General features: G+C 30.0%; 1 protein-coding gene across 1 annotated transcript; it reads left to right on the forward strand.

The window, feature by feature from the left end:
• Nucleotides 1-394: 394 nt before the first annotated feature.
• On the forward strand, nt 395-3,946 carry LOC126762183 (uncharacterized protein F23B12.7). Its single transcript, XM_050478738.1, has 6 exons — nt 395-787; nt 854-968; nt 1,029-1,382; nt 1,436-2,668; nt 2,738-3,583; nt 3,645-3,946. The coding sequence occupies exons 1-6, from the start codon at nt 485-487 to the stop codon at nt 3,866-3,868; spliced, it is 3,075 nt and encodes a 1,024-aa protein (XP_050334695.1). The 5' UTR covers nt 395-484; the 3' UTR covers nt 3,869-3,946.
• Nucleotides 3,947-10,444: the final 6,498 nt, after the last annotated feature.

Raw genomic sequence — 10,444 nt, forward strand, 5'->3', positions numbered from 1 at the left:
GTGACGTTCGCTTCTCCACCTATCGAGTTCGAATATTTTTAATAACAATTTAATTCCGATTTATTTATAAATATACGAAATGCGCATCAAAAGTGATGAAAACATTTTTAATATCCCAATTAGTTCCTAATTACGAATCTCATGTCACAAACATTGGTATAAAATGACTCAAAATAAATCGATACTAGAAATTTATGTATACGTTTGTTTGTAATTAAATATCATATTTTGGATCACATTTATTATATTGTGTCTATAAATAATAATAAATATTCATAAATAAATACGCAATACCTAAAATAATCCTCTCATAATTGCATATAAAAAAGATCCCCCTATCGAAATGAGTAAATAACACACTGTCCCTGATTTTGACATTTAGCTTCATTGCACGTGTATTATTTTATGTTTTGTATTATACGCGTAAATAGTGAATAATTTTTTAAAAAGTTTCTATTTAAAAAATTGTATTAATAATTAACAAATGGCGCCAAACACAGCCTCTGCAGTTAGTGTCACGACGCAACCAAAAAATAAAAAAATTGTATTTGGCGACGATGGAGAAGTCTTGGATGAGACCGCTGTTAAAAAACTAAATGCCGAAAAAAAGAAAAAGTTTAAAGTAAGTGATTCGGAACTCGATGTAAAATTTGACGATGAAGGGGCACAAGAATTGCTTGAAGCAGCTGAAGACGAGGATGATTACTTTGCCAAACGCGAAAAGCAGCGTCAAAAAAAGAAAGATGAAAAAGACGAGTTGGACACAAATAAAAAGTGGTTCAATGTGGTAAGTATTTAATAAGTACCTTAAAACTACGTATGTACTTCAATATACTGTTGATTTATTATGTAGTTTCCTGATTATCCTTCATCAGAGGAGGTTCTGGACATGAAAGATCAAGAACAATTGGAATTACACAACATATGCCAGAACGCTTTCGATGCTGAAATGCCAACATTTTTAAAACGTAAATAGTATTATCCTTTTAAAGTACCGAGAATAATACAAATATTTCACCCTTCAATAGATAATGCCTCAGATGCGCGTTGGTTGCAAACTGCTCTACGTAAAGGCACAGCCAAAGATCGAGCCAATGCCGGTGCCTTATTAGTCACAAGTAATCCGTTAGGAAATTTGGAGGCTCTGGGTATTTTAATTGGTTTTACCAAAATGTCGAATAAGTCATCAAACGAAGTGGTCACTATATTGGTTGATTTGTGGAAAAAAGTTTTGCTGCCGCCGCATCGTAAACTGTTATCACTACAAATGCGTGGTGCTGACTGGAAATTGGTGCGCAAAAATACAGAATTAAGCAAAGAGAAACAACAGCGTATATATGCTTACTGGCACTTCGAGAATGAGTTAAAGGAGCACTATTTTGGTGAGTACATACCAAATAAAATTGAGTTAATATTACAATAACAACTTTTTTAGAGTTTCTAAAAAATCTGCAACAGGCATTACAAACGGGTCAAGAACATAATAAAAATGCAGGCATTGTAGCGGCATCGCAATTGTTATCTTTCGCACCAGAAAAAGAACAAATGTTACTAACATTGCTGATCAACAAACTGGGTGACCCCACTGCTAAAATCGCCTCTAAAGCATTGCATCATCTTACAGAAGTTGCCCATCGACATCCCAATATGTGCGGTGTAATTGTTGCCGAATCTGAGAAGCTGCTTTTCCGTAACAACATTTCTGATCGTGCTCAACATTTTGCTCTTTGCTTTCTGGCCAGTATTGCGCCGGCAGGTCGGCCTGAAGTTTGCTCGAAATTAGTAAACGTGTGCTTCGCGCTGTTCAAAGTACTTGTAAAGAAGGGCGCTGTAAATAATCGTACCATGCAAGCAATTTTACGATGCTTACAAAAGGCCATCATAGAGGCAAAACCCGGAGAAGGCTCTACGGAAATACTCAGCAAGGATATGCAAGATACCATCTATCGTCTGGTGCATTTGGCAGACATACACGTTGCAGTACAGACGCTGGGTTTACTTTTACAATTGCTGACTGTGAAAACCGAAAAATCAGACCGTTTCTACAATGCACTCTATAAGAAAATGAATGACTTGGAATTAGTGAATATTGGTGTTAAAACCGCCGCACAATTGCTGCATATCATTCATCGTGCCATACATATAGACTCAAATTTGCCTCGTGCACAAGCGTTTATCAAGCGTTTGCTACAATGTGCGCTCTATATGCCAGCAAACACAGCTGCTGGTTGTCTAATTGTAGTACATAAATTGCTGCGCAGCCGTAAAGAGTTGGCCGGTGGCATAGGTCATTTTGGTAATGACGGAAAATCTGCCAGTGATTTGCCAAAAGCTCTTCAAGTTCACGCTACTGATGCGGAATTGTCCAAATTTGATAGCGACGGTGAGGAAAAGTATGAGGATATCCGCGATGAAGAAGAAGCTGCAGAAAAAATTAAAACCGACGATGCTGAGGAAAATCCCTCGACGACTTCGTCGTGGCATCACGCAAAAGTGGCTTCAACGGCTTCTGAGCAAAAAGTACGTGATATGGCGCCCAACAAATATGATCCATATCACCGGGCGCCTGCCTTTGCCGGCGCAGAGTTTGCATTACGTGATGAATTATTGCTGTTGCGCGAACATTACCATCCCACAATACAAGTATTCGCCGATAATATACTGAACCGTAAGTGTCCACTTCAAACCAAAAATTTATATGAAAAATGTTAGTAATTTCTTTGATTTTCAATTGCAGAAAAGAGAATTGACTATTATGGCGATCCCCTTCGGGATTTCGGTTTACCACATTTTCTGGAACGTTTTGCCTTCAAAAACCCCAAAAAGTTGGATAACCAAAAGGATGAGGCGCCTGTAATATCGCATAAGCGCTATGTGGCGTTCGGAACGCGTGGGAAACCAATAAAAAGTTTGACGAAATCGAACTGCACTGAAGACGAGATGTATATTTTCAATTTCCTTGAACAAAAACGCACACAAGCAGCATCGAATAAAACCAAAAAGAAGGCTGATGATGTTGAGAACGAGGATGATGATGAGCTACTAAAGGAAGGCGAAGTGGGCGATGATGAATTTGAGGAGTATCTTGGCAGTTACTTTGGCAAGAAAGCCAAAGCGGCAGCAGACGCTGAGGATGCTGAAGAAGAAGAGCTGGACTTCTTAAAGGAATTAGGTGGCGAATTGAAGTCACAGGACAAAAGCAAGAAGAAGAAGAAGGGTGCAAACAAAGATGACGATGACGATGCTGTAGAAGACATTGATGCGGATTGGGGCGATGATGATATTGAAGAAACTGATTTCGCCGGTGGCAGTGATGTATCTGACGATGAGGACGGCTCAATTAATGAAAATTATGACGAAGATGAAGATGATGACGATGGTTCAATATCACTAAACGATGAAGATGCGCCAGCTGGTCTTAGTGATGAAGAAGAAGTTGACAGCATGCCGGAGGATATGAGTGGCACAGAAGATGACGATGATGATGATAGCGGGTTTGCTGCTTCGAAGGGCAAAAAATCGCAAAAGCGTACACTAGCTTTGAATGAGAAGAGTTTCGCAAAGAAACTTAAACACAGTGATGGTAAGTAAAATAATAAAAGTATTTGCAATTTTTTATTAAATGGCTCGCTTTTCATTTGCAGATATGAGTTCACTGTTCGCGGCTGCCGATGATTTCGCTGAACTGTTAGAAGAGACGGGTAAGACAAAAGGACAAGGCACTTCGCAAGCAATTTTCAATAAGGATAAATCATCGGCGAAACAATTGAAATGGGAGGAGAAACGACACTCCAACTCGAAATCATACACAAAGCGTTCGAAGAAAGGTGGCGTGAGTAAAAAAAATACTAACAAAAAGAGAAAATAAATAAAATTAGACACTTAGTTCAAGTTGTTAATTTTATAAGAAATCAATAAAACACAATAGTCATAAATTAAATTAAAACGCATTTTTAGCACTGATAAACATTTTAATGGGAAGCGCATAAAGAGGTAAGCGATATAGAATATAGCAACTAAATTATAGTCGGACATGCACGTCTTCACCCCAGTTTTTCATTTGTTATGCCCTGAACAGAGTATATTATGTTTACCATGAAGTTTTAACACTTAGAAGGAAATGTTGGAGATAAAATGATCAGCGTTACGAGCTAACTCAGTTTAGCCATGTCTCTGTATATATCTGAACTAACACCGATATCTTATCGATCTAAAATTTTGCACTCGACCTTTTCTGTTCAAGAAGTTGTTCATCAGAAGCTGTCGGAAACGCCGATATCGGATCACTATAGCATATATGTAGCTGCCATACAAAATAAGCAGTCCAAATCTAGTCCTTGTATGGAAACATTTTAATTTCACGGAATTTTGCAAGAATTATTGCCCAAGGCAGCGGGAACACTGCACCAAACAAATTGGTCGTTATTTCCCAAAAAAATCCCTCTTCTGCATTTTGGAATTAATAAAAGTTTCTTCGAATCAGTTATTTTTGTTGTCGGTGTTAATTTGATATTATTTATAATTTTTTTCTACATGCAATATACATACTTACATACAATTTTATAACAATTTCAATTTGCTTTTATTGTATATAATTTATATATATATATTTCTTAATTTTAACTAATTTACTTTTATAACTAATTTATATTCGACTCAATTGCTTACTAGAAAAAGTTGTTATCAATACTTTGCACTACTTTTATATTTAATACTAAATATATATTATTTTTAACTCTATTGGATCTTAACCGATTTCATGAAATATAGTCATGGTTGCTTATTCTAGTATGAGTATATAGTATATTTTGTTTACCCACATATACTATAAGTACATAGATATATATGTATATATACATACACATAAATAACTAACTATACGTGTACAAGCTCTTTCATATTCGATCATTTCTTCTCTCTCTTTGGCTATCTCTCTTACAACACATAATATTTGTTCAAACTATATAAAAGTTATACATATGTATGTACTTGCACCTAGTTGTATTGCCCTTTTTTCTTGCATGTTTTCCCTCCATATTTGTAGTATGTTTTGAGCTTAATCATACTTATTAGAATTATTATTATATTTTTTTTAGTTTTAAGGCAAAGGAAATTTTTTCAAATCTTAACTTACGATACAAGTTGTTAGTTGTGAATTACTAGCAAACATACCATATTAATACATGTGAAGCAGAGTTAAAAAAATAGTTAAATTTATTTAAAAAAATTAAATTTTAAAAAATATTTTTTTAAATGAATTAAAAATTTTTGTTTTAATATTTTGGGAAACAGAATAAAAAAATTTTAAAGTGGGCTTCGGGATTTTTAAAATGAATGAATGTTTTTTTTTTTTAATATTTCGGGAATCAGAATTAAAAAAAAAATTTTAAAACTGGTTTCGGGAGTTTTAAAATGAATTAAATTTTTTTTAATATGTTGGGAATCAGAATTAAAAATATTTATTAAAATGTGTTTCGGGAGTTCTCAAATGAATTTAAATTTTTTTTTAATATTTTGGGAACCAGCTTAACAAAATGTTAAAATGAGTTCCGGGATATTTTAAATTAAATTTTATTATATTTTTTTTTAATATATTGGGAATCAGAATAAAGAAAATATTCAAATATGCTTCGGGAGTTTTAAAATGAATTTTTTTTTAAATCTTGGGAATTAGAATTTTAAAAGATATTAAGACATGCCTCCGATTTTTTAATGAATTTTTTTTTTCATATTTTGGAAATCAGAATTAAAAAAATATTCAAACGTATTTTAAGAGTTTCAAAATAAATTAAAATTATTTTTAATATTTTGGGAATCAGAATAAAAATGAAATTTCGGGAGTTTTTAATAAATTTAAAAATTTTTTAGTATTATTTTTTTTTAATAATTTGGAAATTAGCATTAAAAAATGTATTAAAACGTGTTCCGGATTTTACGAGGAAATTTTTAAAATTTTGTTTTTTCTTAACATATATTTTTATTATTATTATTTGTAAAGTTTTAATTCTTTTTAACGAATAATATTAATAGTTTCTGGAAAGATTAGAAATGAAAAATTTGCAAAAAATGTAAAAATAATGTTTAAAAATATTTTTTGCAAATATAATTTGAAACATGGAACTTGAGATATAACCTCACTCGTACTTAAGTCATTGAGAGGCCTAGGCCTGTCTTTTTTATTTTGTAATTCCAAAAATCTATAATATAATAATTGAAAAATAAAAAAAAACTGTAATTCCAAGAAAGAAAATTAAAAATATTGAAAAAATAATCCCAAGCTTTGAATTAAAAATGAAAAATAAAAAAGTTTTAGTACCATTTTAATACAGAGCCAGCACAGAACCATCATCTTGAATACTGTTCTTACCGAACAGTGGGTAAACTTACGCACTGAAATTATTATATATGTACATATATATCAGTTTTTAATCCAAGATGTTTGGTATTCAAATTTAGGTTTGCAACTTTTACTGTTTAATTAAAAAATAACATTTTCAAATTGTATTTCCAATTTAGTTTTTAATGAAAAAATTTTGAAACAAAAAACTAGCAACGCTGGCCGTTTATACAAATAAAGCATTATTATTTTAGCCAATTTATAATTTTAAAAATATTTTAAATGATAAATTTCATAAACGTATGTTTTTTATTTCGTATATAATTTATTTTTATTTATTATTTTTTCATTTCTTTTTGATATTAGTATTAAAAAAGTTTGCACAAATGCTGCACTGTGGCATTTTTATTTCTGTTTATTTTGTTATTTTAATTATTTTCCATTTTTGTCTCTGATATAAGGCAACTTTTATTTAAAGGCATCATTAATTTTAAATGTTTTGCTTTACCTTTGTTTACTTAAATACATAGATACATACATAATATAATTGTACATATGTACATATGTTTGTATGCATATCTGTACAAATATTTTTTGTTTTTACACAAAAATTTATTTTTATATTTTTATTCATATTTTTGAAGTTTCACAAAGTTGTATTTTTTTGCTTAAGTCATGTTTTATTAATTATTTTTAAACTCCGATATGCATTTTTATATTCTTAAAAAACTGCGTAATGGTAGTTAAGCTATGCATAATGGTTCTTTGATATCTAATGTTCTTTCGACGTCGGCTTTTTCTCCTCATACATGCATAAAAATGGAAACCTTAAAGGAAATTCAAGTATTCAGTAATCAATAATTCATTTTATTTGTAGGTTATTTGTGGGGACTTTACGGCCTTACTGTATTTACTCTTTAATATTTAAAAAAATATATATTTTCAGATTTACACAGATTTTGATTACTGTTCGTTTTATAAATATTCATATTTTACTTAATTATATTTTTATGCTACTATTTGTTTATATATTATGCATATACTATATCTTATTTTTAATATATAATATATATTTTTAATTTATTTAATTTAATATATTACTGATATATGTATATTCACTGTTTACTTTTATTCATGCAAAGAAAAATTGTAGGCTTGTATTTATATACATTTTTCCCTATAATGGCTGTGTATCCTATTTTGGCAACAATGTAACATAAGGTTATTTTTTTATAAATTTTTAATTTTACACTCAAAAATTTTTTTTATTATTGTATTAAGTGAATAAATCGTAGTTCACTTTAAAAATAAGGTAACTCAAAAAAAATTTTTTTTTATAATTTTATTATTTAACTTTTTTTGATGTACATTTAGTCGAATTCGAATATTTTTTCAGTACTTCTAAAAATTAGAAAAATTAATTCACATTGCACAAAACATTTTCATAGAGCAGAAATAAGCGCAGGGTTGTTTTTGAGAGGTTTTATCCAGCTCTGAATTTCAATAAATCAAAACACATCTAAGTATTAAATTTCATTCGGATATCTCAGAAGCTGACAATTTGACTCTCGGTAAATTTTTTGGTTTTTTTTTGGCTTCCTGTAAATCAGCACGCTTTAATGTATGTATAACGAATGTGTGAATTTGAGAATATTTCACAGCCATTCGGCAAATAATTTTGGAGAAAATAAATAGCCTATTTCTAAGATTTTTTATACCCTGTACAGGGTATATTAAGTTTGTCACGAAGTTTGTAACACCCACATGGAAGCGTCGGAGACCCTATAAAGTATAAATATAAATGATCAGTATGTTGAGCTGAGTCGATTTAGCCATGTCCGTCTGTCTGTCTGTATATATACGAACTAGTCCCACAGTATTTAAGATGTCGTTTTGAAATTTTGCAAACATCATTTTCTCTTCAAGAAGCTGATCATTTGTCGGAACTGCCGATATCGGACCACTATAGCATATAGCTGCCATACAAACTGAACGATCGGAATCAAGTTCCTGTATGGAAAACTTTCGCATTTGACTTGGTATCTACTTTTTATTGTTTTAACTTAGTGTAATCAGTTCCCTAAACTTTAAAGGCGGTTTTCTTGAAAAGATGCTTACAATGTCGATGAGTAAAATTTCGCCGAAACGGCGAAACCGATCGACTTGAAATTTTCACACCACCTTCTTAGATATATTTGTGAGCTAATGATTGAAGCAAAGTTATTTGGAAAAGAAATAAGAATTTTAACTAATTTAAAATACATATCGCGTTGTTTCTGACTTGCAAGTGCATATACCTCTTAATGGTTACTTAGGGTTAGATTATCGAAATATTTTTTCAATTTGCTGCATAAAGCAAAATAAGTACATTTTCACTCCTTTCGTAATATACGAATATGCAGAACACTCGTAGGCAGTCGCGCTTTTTTGTTACCATCTTTTAGGCGCTTTGTAATTTTATGAAAATATATCCACCTTCTAATAAGCATTGAGTTGAAATAACGAAAGATCATATGAAATATTTATAAATACATACTATTAAAGACAAAAGTCAGGCAAACTTAAGCACATAATATGAAAATAAATGAAATAAACACAAGATTAAAATTTTTCAAAACAAAATTTATTATTAAGTAATGCGTTGTAGTTTTTTTCGCGCTTGCAAGTAATTTAAAGTAAAGTAAAATAAAATATATTATTTTTTAATCATTATGCTCATATTAGATATACATATATTGTGTAGTTGAGTAAGATAATTGGCGTTAAAAGTATTTCTTTTAATTAATTAGTTAAATTGTGTTAAATGTAATGCCAACATACTTAAATAGAAGAAAAATTACAAACGAATTTATATATTAAAGCTAAAAACGAACAAATGTAGCTAAATTCAACTTATATGAATATAAACAAAAGTATTCTTGTAACTGAAAAGTTTAATAATAATAATAATATTAATAATAAGCAAATTGAAACAAAAAAATAAACATTATATTACCCTTGGGTAAGTTATTGTTGTTGTAATTCAGTAGTAATATATATGCGTGCATATTTTGGTAATTTCTTTTAATATTTTACTAGAATTTATGCTTAGTATATAAACAAAAACAAAAAAAATTAACTAGACTAAATAAATTTACGTGATTTGAGCTAGGAAATTATTATTTTATGTATGTATATTTACGACCCGTGGACGCAAATACACTGGCTTTGTTAATATTTTAGTTACTTAAAACTGTTTTATATATTTATATTTTTTTTTTAATTTCACTTGCGAGACTCGATTTTTAGACTTCAGAACGATACTTGAAGTGTTCAAAAATTATATTTCTTCTGTGTTTGACTTAACATAAACAGTAATGAAACTATGCATACATAGTTATACATTTGTATGTATTATACAAAGCTTCACATAATAGTGCAAATATTCTGTTATTTTTTATTTTATTTTTCAAAGTACGTATGTAAGGAATAGACATTTAATTGTATTGGTGTTTAGATGCTTGTATTAAGCTGTAAAAAAATTAACTGTGCAAATATATAATAAATGGAAAATGCAGTCAAGCGAACGCGCCAGTTTGTGCCAATTGAGTTATTACAGTTTTAGAGCTTTATATGGATTTGCCAATATTTATTATAACTGATTTAAGCCAAAAAAAAAACTTAATGTGAGCAACTGAATCGTTCGTTTTTTAGCATCAGCGCCATATATAAGGCTTTTATACCTCTTCTCAATGATTTGATCTTTGGGTAGAATTGTGGCATACAGGTGTGTGTTGCGAAATCATATTTGCCGTTTTTAATTCAACAAAAAGTGTAAATTATAAGATTGCAAATTTTCAACAGAGAGTAACAATAAAGTTTACACTTGAAATATATGCTGCTATTTTTTGTTTAATTAATTTTTATGAAGAAATACTTTAAATGTAATTTTTTTCATAGTAAAACTTCACACAACTTTCACTTTGTCATATTTTTATGATTGACAGTTTTACATGGTCAATAAAAATATACATCGACTAAGTTCGAAATAAAAAAAAATGTTAAAATATAAAAGAATATAGAAAAAAATAAAAGATTAAAAAAATTATAACTAATAAAGAATTAATT

Source organism: Bactrocera neohumeralis, chromosome 6, assembly GCF_024586455.1.
Source record: "Bactrocera neohumeralis isolate Rockhampton chromosome 6, APGP_CSIRO_Bneo_wtdbg2-racon-allhic-juicebox.fasta_v2, whole genome shotgun sequence".
Classification (NCBI taxonomy): domain Eukaryota; kingdom Metazoa; phylum Arthropoda; class Insecta; order Diptera; family Tephritidae; genus Bactrocera; species Bactrocera neohumeralis.